General features: G+C 41.6%; 1 protein-coding gene across 2 annotated transcripts in view; it reads right to left on the reverse strand.

The window, feature by feature from the left end:
- Positions 1-13896, reverse strand: part of Ranbp17 (RAN binding protein 17) — a 352625-nt gene that overhangs the window by 45095 nt on the left and 293634 nt on the right. For both annotated transcript variants that reach the window (XM_026780758.1, XM_026780757.1), the window contains 2 exons: positions 6202-6416; positions 4302-4440 (listed from right to left, as the gene is read on the reverse strand). In XM_026780758.1, the coding sequence (XP_026636559.1) occupies positions 4302-4440; positions 6202-6416 (354 nt within the window). The remainder of the gene's footprint in view (positions 1-4301; positions 4441-6201; positions 6417-13896) is intronic.

Consider the following 13896-nt stretch of genomic DNA (forward strand, 5'->3'; position numbering starts at 1 on the left):
CCTGTCCTGGAACTAGCTCTGTAGACCAGGCTGGTCTCGAACTCACAGAGATCTGCCTGCCTCTGCCTCCCGAGTGCTGGGATTAAAGGCGTGCACCACAACCGCCCGGCTTTACTATGAACAATCTTATGACAATGATATAAGAGGAACTTTAGATAAAAAGGGCAAATTCTAAAGACAAGAGCAACTAAATACTCTGATGATATTAGATAACTGGAACAGCCACAGAAGAAATTTAGTTTGTGATTGAAAACTTCCCAAAGAAAAATCTAAGTGAGAGAGCTGAATTAGAGATTTCTAGTCAACACTAAACAAACCCTGTTCAAGTCTGTGCAAACCTGAGACAGCAGAGGAAGGAATACTTTTGCACAAAACAAAGACTAACACATGTCAGGATTATGAAAACAGAACAGTATGTAAGAAGTATAGGAGTATATATTAATTTAGAAGAATACGCCAATATCTGATACAAATAAAAACGTAAAAATCTGTATCAAAATCCCATTACCCTGAATCCAGGAAAGCAGGGTTGGTTTAACATCTGAGCATGATCATCAATATTAATGTAATATATTAGCATTAAAACACCCTGTATAATCTTACTAGTATTGTTTTATTATTTTGGTAAAGTCCATCACCAAAAGCAACTCGGAAGGAAAGGGTTTGTTATCTTTCAAGTCTCAGGCTACACTCAGTCACTGAAGAATGTCAGGGCAGGAACTAAAGCAGAGACCATAGAAAGGATGCTGATCACTGGCTTGCTCCCCAGCTCACATTTAGCTGTCTTTCTTATACCTTCCAGGACTGCCTACAGGGGCCACACTGCCTACATGGGCCACACTGCCTACAGGGGCCACACTGCCTACGTGGGCCACACTGCCTACATGGGCTGGGCCCTCCCATACCACTCACTAATCAAGAAACACCCATCAGCTTGCTCACAGGCCAATCTGACAGAGGTGTTTTCTCAGTTGTGGGTGTCTTCTCAGATGACCCTAGATTATGTCAAACTGAGGAGAAATTAAATAGCACAAGTATATAGAAAAATATTTGATAAAGTCAATTCAATATTATTCATGACAATAATATCAGAATATTTATACTTTACAGACTCCTAATTATTAAGATAAGGAGCACCTGGAACTTTTCCGTATGGCTGTAGTCACATTGGGAAACTGCTCAAATTTCTAGACAGAACATTACAGGACTGCGGGTCTCAGTGCTTCCTCCATCCTGGGGACGGCAGGCAGTATTTGGTACAATCACCTCTGTTCAACACGGTTTGCCCTAACCCCAGCCTAACCCGGTACTGTTTTACAGGTTCTAGCTAGTATATAAGACAAATTAAAGCTTTAGCTGATATATCTACATGGAAAAATTTAAGAAATCTATGATAAATTAGCACAATTAGTAAGTTTGGAAAGGTCAACATATTAAAAAACCATTTCCATTAGGTAGCAAAGAAAGGAAATTTAAGAATACCATTTAAGAGGCACAAAACCTGTAATATTTGGTTACAAATCAAACAAAATACATACAAAACTCAAAGCCAATGCTCTAATTAAGGAAGACATTAGTGAGAAGAAGAATGGGGGGATTTTTCCAGAATTGGTCTTGAAAATAGCTAATATGCCTGTCATCTCCAAAAGGAGCTGCAGGGTTCAATTTAGACCTAAGCATAATTCCCCTAGTCTTTTGTTCATTGGTGGGGGTGGGGAAACACAAGAAACTGACAGGTTAATTCTAAAATGTCTATGAAAAGGCAAAGAATTCATGTTATAGTAATTTTTAAGAGAAAAATATCAAAGAACTACACCACAGCATTTAAGACCAAGTATGAAATTAGAAGTTGTAGTTAGTAAAAGGTAAGGAAGCAAAAGATGAAAGGTTCTAGAACAATCAAATACTTATGCTTTTTATTTCAAATATTTATTTATTTAGTATACAATATTCTGTCTGTGTGCATGTCTGCAGGCCAGAAGAGGGTACCAGACCTCTTTACAGATGGTTGTGAGCCACCATGTGGTTGCTGGGAATTGAACTCAGGACCTTTGGAAGAGCAGGCAATGCTCTTAAGCACTGAGCCATCTCTCCAGCCCCAAATACTTATGCTTTAAAAAGAATTTATGTTTGATCTCTAGAACATAGGTAACAGTTAAATTGAAATGCATCATAGATTTAAACAGGAGGGACAAACTGCTGATACTTTAGGAAGAAAATGGGAAATCTTTATGGCTGTAGGCTTAAGAAGTATTGGATTTCCTCAAAATAGAAACTTTTCCTTTTCAGATGATATTGTTAGGAAGACACAAAGATATGTCATGGTCTGAAATTATCTGCAAAACATAACTGATTAAGAATCTGTATTCAAACCTGAGGTAGTGACATAAATCTTTAATCCCAATACTCAGGAGAAGAAGGCAGGCAGGTCTCTGAGTTTGAGGCCAGCCTTGTCTATAAATTCTACAAAAGTTCCAGGACAGTCAGAGCTTTACAGAGAAACCCTGCTTGCCATCACCAAACACAAACAAACAAACAAACCCTGTATCCAAGCCCAGTGGTGGGGTGCACATGCATTTAATTCCAGCATCTGGAGGCAGAGGCAGGTGGATCTCTGTGAGTTCAATGCCAGCCTGGTCTACAGAGCGAGTTCCAGGATAGTCAAGGCTACACAGAGAAACCTTGTCTTGTATCCAGAATATATAACAGCTTACAAATCACCAACAACATAAACCAAAGTTAAACAAAATAAAACAAAAAACCAGTGTAAAAGATATGAACAAGGGCTGGAGAGATGGCTCAGTGGTTAAGAGCATTGCCTGCTCTTCCAAAGGTCCTGAGTTCAATTCCCAGCAACTACATGGTGGCTCACAACCATCTGTAAAGAGGTCTGGCGCCTTCTTCTGGCCTTTAGGCATACAGACAGAATATTGTATACATAATAAATAAATAAATAAATATTAAAAAAAGATATGAACAAACACATTACCAAGAAAATGTAGGTTTCTGTTTGTATTTCGTGGCTCTGTTCCCAGCTGCTGGTGGATTAAGAGGTGACTGGATCATGAGGGTGCTAACTTCATCAATGAGTTAATCACTGATAAGTTCATATGAAGTACAATAATAGGGGTAAGGGATGGCTGAAGGAAGTAGGCTACTGAGGAGTGTCTCTCAAGCATGTCATCTGACTTCAAACCTGCTTTCTTGCTCTCTCTGCTCATTGCTCATCATGAGGTTAGAAACTTTGTTCTGTCAATTGTGTTCTGCCATGATCTTTAGCCTTGCCTCAGGGCTAAAATGAGCAGAATAAAGGACTACAAACCAAAATATCTGAAATAGTGAACCAAAATATTAACCCATCTTTCTGTATGTTGACTTCTCTCAAGTATTTTTGTCACAGCAACAGAATAAAGCACAACACATGATAAAACACATAAGCATGGTGATATCCTCAGAGTATTCATTGGTAATATGGAAATTAAAGCCACAAAGATTCCACCTCCTAGACACTGACAGCTCAGCCTGAAAAGAATCACTGCAAGTGTAAGGATGGGGAACAGCTGGAACCTTTCTACACTGTTGGGGGAAAACACTATAGCCACGTCGGGAAACAGCATCTCGGCACAGTAACTGACAGACAGCCCAGAAATCCTACTCTAGGTATCTATCCGAGGGAAATACAAAGAATCGTCACAGATTTGTGAATGCTCATAGAGGCTTTGTGCAACACAGTCAAGAAATGAAAGCAATCCTAACTTCCATGAGAAGATCTGTGCACAGACCAAGGTGGTAATTCGTGTGATGCAGTGACACTTGGCAAAGGGAAGGAATAATGAACTGATTAAAAAAAACCAGATCACTACTAAAGGCATTATGTTAAATGAAAGAAATAAGACAAATGATTTCTAGTTTTAAGCGTCCATTTCTATGAAAATCTAGAAAGACAGTAGTTTCCTTGGAGCAGGGCTAAGGGTGGGAAATAGGTCTGACGAGGACATACTGGAGTGTAGTGATGCAAATATTTTATGCGCTGTTGTGATTCATCATTGTGTATGAATCTGTTAGAACTTTTTGGGCTTTGGTGGTATTTAAATTTTATCTCAAAACTGATAAAAAAAATTACCAAAATACTAAACATACATTTTCCCATTTGCAAGTAATAGCTGTAAAACCTCTTTCAGTTGGGCTGACAACATTTCTTTTTCCCTTCATTGGACAAAAATCTCAGTGAACAAACACATACATTAGGAGAATGAAGTCAAGTCCTTTCCATGGAGAACAGTGTTTTTCACGATCCTTACCAAGAGTGGTGAGTCCCTCTGAGAGAGATGTGAGAACATACAGGAGCACAGGGGGCTCCAAGTTGGTGACGAAGCTCATGTGGTCCTGGGTGAGACATTCCAGGAGGGGATAATAGGACTGGCTCAGTTTCCGATATTGCTATATAAAGAGATAGAGTAAATGTAAGCCACATGGATATGGCACCTCAGTCTGCTATATTTGTATAAGGCCAACCCATTTAGCTAAATTATTAGTTAACAAAAAGACCAGAGGCAAGTGTATGAGAAAATGCCTGCGAAATCTCAAAAGCAACATAAACCAATATATGTCATAAGCAGGTGTAACACTCATGGCAAATATAACCTAGAGTAGAATAGCATCTAGTGAGGTTACAACACCTCTAAGCACGCTTATTCAAGATGTAGTTTTCTGACCCCACTCCAGACTCAGTAAAAAGTTCTGAAGTGTGGCCTTGAAATCAGGCTTTTTCCTTCATGGCGTCATAAATACAGTCTGATGTACATTCGGGTTTGAGAAGTATTGATGGTTTGCCTGGAGTGCAATCAGTTTTCTTGGTGGAGAACAACAGAGAGAAAAGTCTCTCAGTGAGGCTGCCCAACAAGGTAACTGATGATTCTGCTTTGTAATTTCTGTCACACAGGTACCGCGTTCAAGAAGCACTTTGCTTTACCGTAGGAGGCGTCACAAGCTGGCATGAGTGTGCTGGGCACTGCTCTATTGTAAGATCTAGAAACACTTCTCCCACACGCTCTCCAGGTCATTTATGAAGCTTCTGGGAGCAGGTAGAAAAGTCTCAGTTAACCCAATGCTGAATTTGGCTATTTTAACAAGTACTTACAGAAAATACACCAAGCACACAACGGCTCCTGTATAAAGTGGCTGAAATGTTTTAAAGAAAATCTGTTTATGACATGAGCCAGAAGTCTAGAAATTTGCATTTCCAACAAGCACCCCAGACATTTCTGCAAAGTTCCAAAGTTTAAAGATCACTGACATACGTCATAGAAGCTAAATGTCATGAGCAGAAAAGGGGCTTCAATGCACTCATGGAAAAAGTGTGGTCTAGAAACGCAGCGAGGTGACTAACACAGGATAAAAAACAAAAGGAATAACAGCCCATATATCAGGTAGCTCAACATGCAGTTTAACGCTGGCTGCCATACCCAAATTTTAATACAAAAGAAGGTCAAACAGGAAGAAGTTAAAAGGTAGGATGGATAGAAGGGGAAATTCTGCATCCAATCATGTATTTCCTCTTGTGAATAATAAACATAGCTGAAAGCAATTTTCTTTTTTTTTCTTTTTTTTCTTTGTTTTTTTTAAATTTATTTATTTATTGAGGATTTCTGCCTCCTCCCCGCCACCGCCTCCCATTTCCCTCCCCCTCCCCCGATTAAGTCCCTCTCCCTCATCAGCTTGAAGAGCCATCAGGGTTCCCTGACCTGTGGGAAGTCCAAGGACCGCCCACCTTCATCCAGGTTTAGTAAGTTGAGCATCCAAACTGCCCAGGCCCCCCCAAAGCCAGCACGTGCAGTAGGATCAAAAACCCATTGCCCTTGTTCTTGAGTTCTCTGTAGTCCTTATTGTCCGCTATGTTCAGCAAGTCCGGTTTTATCCCATTGAAAGCAATTTTCTGACATTACTAAGTCTATTTTCATGTGAAGAGGCTACAGTGCTTTGGATGACAAGTGGTTAGAAGTGACAGCTGTGACGTTCTAGCCTGTGTGTTGAATTACACAGATAAGCACTAGGGCTGTCCAGGTTTGTTAAGTCTGGAGCAAGCAAGCTATCTTGAAACAGAATGTGGTGGTGTTTGGATTCCCAGGTTTGTAACAATTCTAGGCTGGGGTGCTGGTACTCCAGTTTCCCATGAAGACCCCCAGGGCACAGCAGGCTTACCAGCAAGTCACTGTGGGACACTGACAGCAGCATTTTCACGAAGGCCTGGAGTACATTGTCAAAATGGTTGTCCCCGTACAACTTGAAGACGCCAAAGCTGACATAATTTCCACATAAGGCAGATTTGAGAGCTGAATAGCAGATGGATATGCCCTTGAGTTTCATTGGATAAATCTGATCTTTTGAGAGACTCCCAAGAGACAGGATCTGATTTCCTGTTGTGGGGTAAAAGCAGAAAGAAAGTGATAAGGAGATGTAATCCAAAGCTGTTGTGAGACACACTGATCATCTTCACTTTGCTCTTTAGAGCCCATTCTCTAAGGAGGGATACTTTGCTTAGCCTAGATGCAGTGGGTAGGGCCTTGGTCCTGCTTCAAGTGATGTGAGAGACTTTGTTGACTCTCCATGGGAGGCCTCCCACCCTCTGAGGAGTGAATGGGGGGTGGAGAGAAGGTGGGGGGAGTGGGAGGACGAGAGGGAGAGGGAACTGGGATTGGTATGTATAATAAGATTGTTTTAAAAATAAAAAAAGAGAGAAAAAAGAAATTACTGGCATTATACAAAATAATCGTGATTTCTTACCTTTTTCTTTAGGTCTTTGAAGATCTTGAGATGATTAGTTTAAAATCTCTACCAAAATTCTAGGCTGCAATGGCTAACTTTGGTTGTCAATTTGACCACATCTGGAACCAACTAAAACCCAAGCAGTCAGGCATACCGGTGACAGATTTTCTAGATCGGATCATTTAAGGTGGAAGACCCGCCCTAAGTCTGGGTCCTATCTCTTAGTTTCAGCATAAAGGGACATGGAAGAAGAAAGTCTTTGCTTTTTGCCTGCCTGCCATCACCCTTGTGGGTAAGCTCATTTTTCCTGTAACTGGGACAGTCTTTCACTGGTATTAGAACCTCTGTCTTTAAGACTCCAACACAGACTGAACACTAGCAGCTCTCTGGGAATCCAGATTGGAAGAGTGGAGACATCTAGTCTTGTGGACCGAACAGAGTCCCGACAAACCCACTGTAAACTAGTCGCTGTTGGACTAGTCTGGAAACAACTCTAATAAATCCCCTTTAATTTATATTATATTTAATTTATATTACTCTATCAGTTCTGTTCCTTATATTTATTTATTTTTTGAGACAGGGTGTATGTCCTGAAACTCACTATATAGACCTGTCTGGTCTCAAACTCAGAGATCCACCTGCTTCTGCTCCCTGTGTGTGGGAGTAAAGTGTGGGCTACCATGTTCTGTCTGTTGAGATAGAGTCTCTCTATGCAGCCATGACTGTCCTAGAACTTGGTATGTTAGTATGTCATCGAGATTGGCTGGCCTTGAACTCAGAGAGATCCACCTGTGTCTGCCTTCCAAAGTATGTGCCACCATGCCCCACAGTTTTGTTCCTTTAGAACCCTGACTAATACATATGCTAGTCATTTACAAGACAAAGAACTGTTTGTTTATTAACATTTCAGTAGTACTTAGCATTTATAATCAACAATTTCTGCGCCTGAAATGTGTTCTGAAAGTGTGTAGCTAAGCACTATTCAGGAATTCTTTAAACAACAGATATGGCTGTGGGTAGAAGTGGCCCTATGAGCAATCTGTGAGCTCGAGGAGGTAGACAAGAAGCAACTGCAAGGCTTTCTGAAGTGGTGAGAGCCATGGTATAGACCTATTGCAAGGCTCCACTTGGTCTTTTTTCCCTCCCTTCCTCCTTCCCTCCCTCCCTCCCTTCGCTAATGACCTCAAGCCTGCCACCAGTTGCGTGGCAGAGGCAAGAGTTTTTCACACTACACCATCAGTTTCTCCTCACACCTCACCTCTTTAGATCCTGCTTCAGCTTCACAGTGCCCAATATTTACACTTCCTTGATGGTCCAACATGCTCACACACGCCATTATTTCAAGACGGCTAGTCAGTGGTCTTCCTACCCTTGACCTACCCATGGGTGTATAAGATATACTACCTAAAATTATTCTAAATTTTAATAATTTTAAATAAATTTAAACTAAATTAGAATACACTTTTAGAATAAAATTATTTTTTGTTCTGAAAATTTTAAGTGTTAAAGATGAAAGGGGAAAAACAAATGTTCTATTCTAAAAATATCATAGTGTTCCATTTCCTTCCTTCTTTCCTTCCTTCTTTCCTTCCTTCCTTCCGGTTTTTTGAGACAGGGTTTCTCTGTGGCTTTGGAGCCTGTCCCGGAACTAGCTCTTGTAGACCAGGCTGGCCTTGAACTCACAGAGATCCTTCTGCCTCTGCCTCCCAAGTGCTGGGATTAAGGACGTGTGCCACTAGTGCCCAGCAGTGTTCCTTTCCTTTAACTTCGAACTCTCCTCACTTCAGCCTCTGCATCCTGGGACCACAGGTCTGCCCCTCCATATCCAGTTTATGAGGTGCTGAAGATCAAATCCCGGACTTTGAGCATCCTAGGTAAGCACCCTGCCAGCTCACACTTGATAGGTGTATCACAGTAACCACATGTGTACTTAGAGATTAAAAAGGACCAAGTTCTAGTAGAGCATGAAATACAACTAAACAGGCAAAGGTTTCCCCTTCTGGATCTGTTACTAAATACTGCCATTGCTCTGTACGTTGTTGGACATCCATGTGGCTTTGTTTATGATTGAGACATCTGAGAAACAAAAGCTTTGTCTGGAAAGCTGAAGTCTACCTTGGAAGGTACTCAGTAACACATGCTCATTCTAACTCACCTTGGAGACAGATGCCTTATCTCCATGAAGATGAAGTGCAATATAACAGTATTTATTTAACAGCTACTATCTGTGAAGTGCTGGGAAAAACACATGAACACAAACAATTTTTGCTCTGTAGTTCACTGTGGTTGGGTGAAGAGATTTGTGATTGACTCCATAAAATGTGACAAATACTATCAGAGCAGTGAGTAACGGTGCTATGGCAACAGAAGAAACAAACTTTGTTTAGGTAGAAGACAGTAGGAAAGGCTTCATAGAACAGGCTATGCTTGGAGGGTCAATTGCAGTATCCCAGATAGCCTTGGAAGATGTGATATGTTTTAGGTGGATTAAGTGCAAAAGGTGCAAAGAAAAGATTAAGTGTGAAAGCTCACAGGGAGAGGCACTATTAGGAGGTGTGGCTTTTTGGACTAGGTATGGCCTTGTTGGAGGAAGTGTGTCACTGCAGGGGTGGGCTTGGAGGTCTCCTTTACTCAAGCTTCATTCATCTCCACTTCCTGTTGCCTACAAGGCAAGATGTAGGGTTCTCAGCTACTTTTCCATGGTGTCTCTTCACAGCAATAAAAACCTAACTAAGATAGTAGGGTATTTGTCTCAAAGAAATATAAATTAAGGTAATGTCCTCACCCTTCCTTTTCTGAAAAAGAAGAGCACTATGATAGAAGATGGAAAGAACTAGGTAATTCTGGAGGCAAGAAAGGGCTCACATATTGTGTTTGCTAGGGGCAGAGACAAAGGAAAGAAGCCTGAGGGCTTATTTTATACTGCTGTCATCAGACGAGAAGTGAAGAGCTATGTGTACTTCTTGGCCACCAGGGTTGGTTTGCGAAGCATTCCCTGCTCTCCTCTTCCCTCAGCAGAACTGGTCTCTTCCACTTTCCTAACATCTCCATGCACTTTGCAGCAAAGGCTTAGCAGACGGCCTAGGTACTTTGATGGACAGTTCTGAACGTAATGCACTAGATTATCTAACATCCAGGTTATTCCGGATCCTTTCTGCTAGGCTAAAGTTACAATGTTGGCACACTTGCCTTTTGGACTGCGTCCAACACGTCTGAATTAATTCATTAATTTACTATTATGGCTTTACAAAAGCATGATTAGTATGTCTGGGTTAGGAAACTACCTCTTGTTACTCAAGTATCCTAGCATTCCATGGTTGCTATTAGAGATTATGAAAGAGAAGGCTTGCTAAGACATTATTTTTTCACTGAATTTAGTTCTTTCCAGGTTGTATTACTCAGTAATATTTTCCAAAATTGGAGACTGTGCCTTGAAAAGGCTTAAAGTCTAGCAAGTAGACCCATCTTACTATACATATTCTCTCTCTCTCTCTGTATATATATTCTGTCTCGCAGATATTGTTTATGCCTTGCCTGTTATGCCCCAAACCTGTGTAGTTCCAGTCCTTTTAATCCTTTGTTCCCTGCACTTCCTCTTGAGAGGGATCTACACCACAGCACTACAGTGGTGGGAGGCAATGGCCGTCAGGTGGGCAGCCACAGAAGCCAGTAACAGCTGATTCTTTGCCACTACTGCAGTAGCACCAAAGGAAGGAGACTTATCTTTATAGAAGGACTTTCCAAGCCTAGAAACAAAGCAAAAACCCCTAACTACACTGTCTCATTGATGACATCTGTCATACTTAGCAGTAGGGGCAAAGCCCCTGTCCTAACATAGCACCTGGATATGGCTGATGTCAAGGTTCTATAGGGCCTCAGGAGAAGAGCATGCCACAAACTGAAGGCTAGCTCACCTAAAAGCTTACTATCTGGTTATTTGGGCACATTATTAACCGCTGTAAGTCACTGTTTCCTTATCAATAAAATGAAGATAATAATACTTATAACTTCCAAGGCTCTTATGTAAAGGAGACAGCATATGCAACATGCTTACACCAACAACAAGTGGGATAGTCCAATATATGTAAAGTATGATATCATACAGTTCACTTGTTCTCTGTCCAAGAGCCCAGAGGAGCTTCGGTCTGGAAAAGAAAAGACGAAGCTAGATATGCACAATATAGAAAATGTTACTTCCCACTAACCCCTTCATTTACATAATTCAGGGTAAAGCCAATACTGTATCATTTGCCTGTTCTCTGGCTCCTCACTACACAATCAGCTGAAAGGGTTTACAGCTTATCTGTTTGCTCATGTCCTACTAGTTCTTTGTGCCAGGGTTGGGAGTAGAGTGTGGGGTGGAGCCATGGTGGGTTTAAGGAAGACAAAAGGGTAAGTAAGATATATCACACTAATACCATTTACCAGTATGCACATCTTTGCTTCCTGCCTTAGAAAACAACCCAGTACATTAATTCATCTTTTCTTTTTCTCCTTTCATCTTTAAAGCAAATTTAATATTTAGCAGATAGCTCTACAAGTTGAAGTCTTTCTTAGTGGCTTGGATGAACAACATGAAGAGAGAGTGCAATCAAGACGGTGGAGCAGAAGTTGTGGGAAGAGAACTTCAGGATGTTCATTTCCGGTGTTCAGATCACAGGACCCACTCTCGCCTCTGCAGAGCAGCCAGCATCCCCAGACAGAAGAGGGCTGCAGAGGGATTAACATGTGAAGACTGGAAAGGGAATACAATCTTTCCCTTCCAAATTACAAGAGGGGAATGCAGCATTGTTAAGGATATGGAAAATTAAGCAAATTGTTAGGACCTTAAAATCACTACAGTGATTTTTAGAGGACTGCTAATGTCTAGTAAAAATATACGATCTGGGAAGATATCCTGAATTCTAAGCTTTCACTGTTGCCCTTCTGCAGGCATCTGAACTCCCACTGCACACTCCTTAGCAACTCAGTCCCTGGCTAATTCAATCAATCCTAGCTCTTCTGTGCTTCTTTCCCTCCTGTGAGGTCATTTCTTTTTTGCTATTAGATCATTACCATCATATAAAACATGCTAAGATTTATTTCATTTCAAAAGAAAAGGAACACAAACTAGAATTTGCTCCTTTTGCAACCAAACTCCGTACAAAATAATGGTAGTGTCTTCATCTCTTCTCATCTCACTGATGAGCTCTGGACACTGGCGCTGACCTCCCACCAGTCCGACTTCCCTTAGTCAGTGCTGGCTGCAAGCGCTCTTCTGTTAAGATCCTTCCTCTTCGCCTTTCCTCACACACTAGGGTACATCCCCAAGTTTCCTATATTTATTACACTCCCTTCTCCTGCCTCCACCAGCGACCTTACTGAGTTCTGCACCTTTAAACACCTCACCCACACTCATTTCTCTAGTCTGGAACACCTTCCAGACTCCAGATTCACACGCCATATTTACATTCAGCATCTGTACTTGGATGACACCAACATTTCAAACTCAGTCAATGTGGAGCTATTGAGCTGGCCCTCCTGCTTTAGCTTCTCCATCTCAGTTAGCAGCAGCGCCCTTGTTCTTGCTGATTTGCTACATTCCCTTGTCTATGTTCTTTCCATACACTGTTCCTCCACCTAACTGACACACTTGATTCGCCCTAGCTTCAGAATCTAACTAAGCTCCACCATTTCTCACTACTATCACCTCAGTGCTTGCATTGCCACAACAGCCTTCTCTCACCTCCTGTGTGCAGTTCTATTTTCTATCATAATAAGGCAGCCAGTGGACTGTCATTCCTCTGTTCAAAATGCTATACAGGGCTGAGCATAGTGGTGTATGCCTTTAATGCCAGCACTTTGAGTTTGGGGTCAGTTTTCTCTACACAGCAAGTTCTAGAGATACAAAGTAAGATCCTATCTCAAAAATAAAAAACAAAAAACCTAAACCAAATCAAACACCAAACAACAACAACAACAACAAAATCTGACCTATTCTTCAGGCCTTTTCAGGACTCATCTCTCACCACTCTACTGCTGGTGCATTCTGCTCTGCTCTGGTACTGACCTCCTCTGCAGCTCCTCAGACATGTCTGATACATTCCTGCCTCAGGACCCTGAGTCTACTTCCTTCATTCTGGAACACGCTTCCCTAAGGCACCCTCCTGATTAGCTCTTCTTTACAGAAATCCCAGTTAATATCATCTTTCTAGCTTGGCCTACTTCTTGCACTCTAGTAATGTAACAAATACACACACACACAAATATATATATATATATTTATATATATATAAATAAAGTTTTTCGAGACAGGATTTCTCTGTAGCTTTGGAGCCTGTTCTGGAACTAGCTCTTGTAGACCAGGCTGGTCTCGAACTTACAGAGATCCGCCTGCCTCTGCCTCCTGAGTGCTGGGCTTAAAGGTGTGTGCCACTACCACCCGGCCCAAAGATAAATTATTTTTTAAAGAGCAGTTCTAGGATTCCACAGAGGTCAACAGAAAGATACAAAGTTTGTCATACATTCCATGTCCCCCCACATGGGCATCTCTTCTCTCAGTTTTAAGATTCCCCACTAGAGGAATACAATTGTACCTTCTGACGAGCCCACATCTGATGGCATACCACCATCATTCAAAACTCATAGTTATAGGCTACTCTAACATTACTCTTGTTTGATCACCAGAGTTGGGTGGTAAGACCCTACTCCTGAAGATATCATACCTGCTGGTTGCAGAACAAGGAAACCAACTTGGAACTGACTGGGAAATTTCCGGCCTGCTGGCTAACTTTCAAAGATGGCACTATAGAGGCTGCTGGGGGAGAAAAGACCTCGGTGATCTTCCCCAGCACTGAATACTAACATGCTGGTCAAGAGCTCACTGATGTCATAACATGACTCTAACTACTTCCTGACTGTAAGGCCTGCTCCAAATAGGCAATTCCTTAGTTTGGTCAAGAGCTGGGGAAGTGACAGTACCACAAGTGATGAGCGAGGGTGCCAAGGTTCCCTTCCCTGGTGCCTTGTCCTCATCAGCTTTCCTTTCCAGACCTCACAGGACTTTTCAGTTTGCCCAGGAAGCTTAGACCAGCACCTGCTGTTCTTAATACACAGCCATGAATGAATAAAGCTCACAGAGGTGACTGTCTC

Source organism: Microtus ochrogaster, chromosome 7 (assembly GCF_000317375.1).
Source record: "Microtus ochrogaster isolate Prairie Vole_2 chromosome 7, MicOch1.0, whole genome shotgun sequence".
NCBI lineage: Eukaryota > Metazoa > Chordata > Mammalia > Rodentia > Cricetidae > Microtus > Microtus ochrogaster.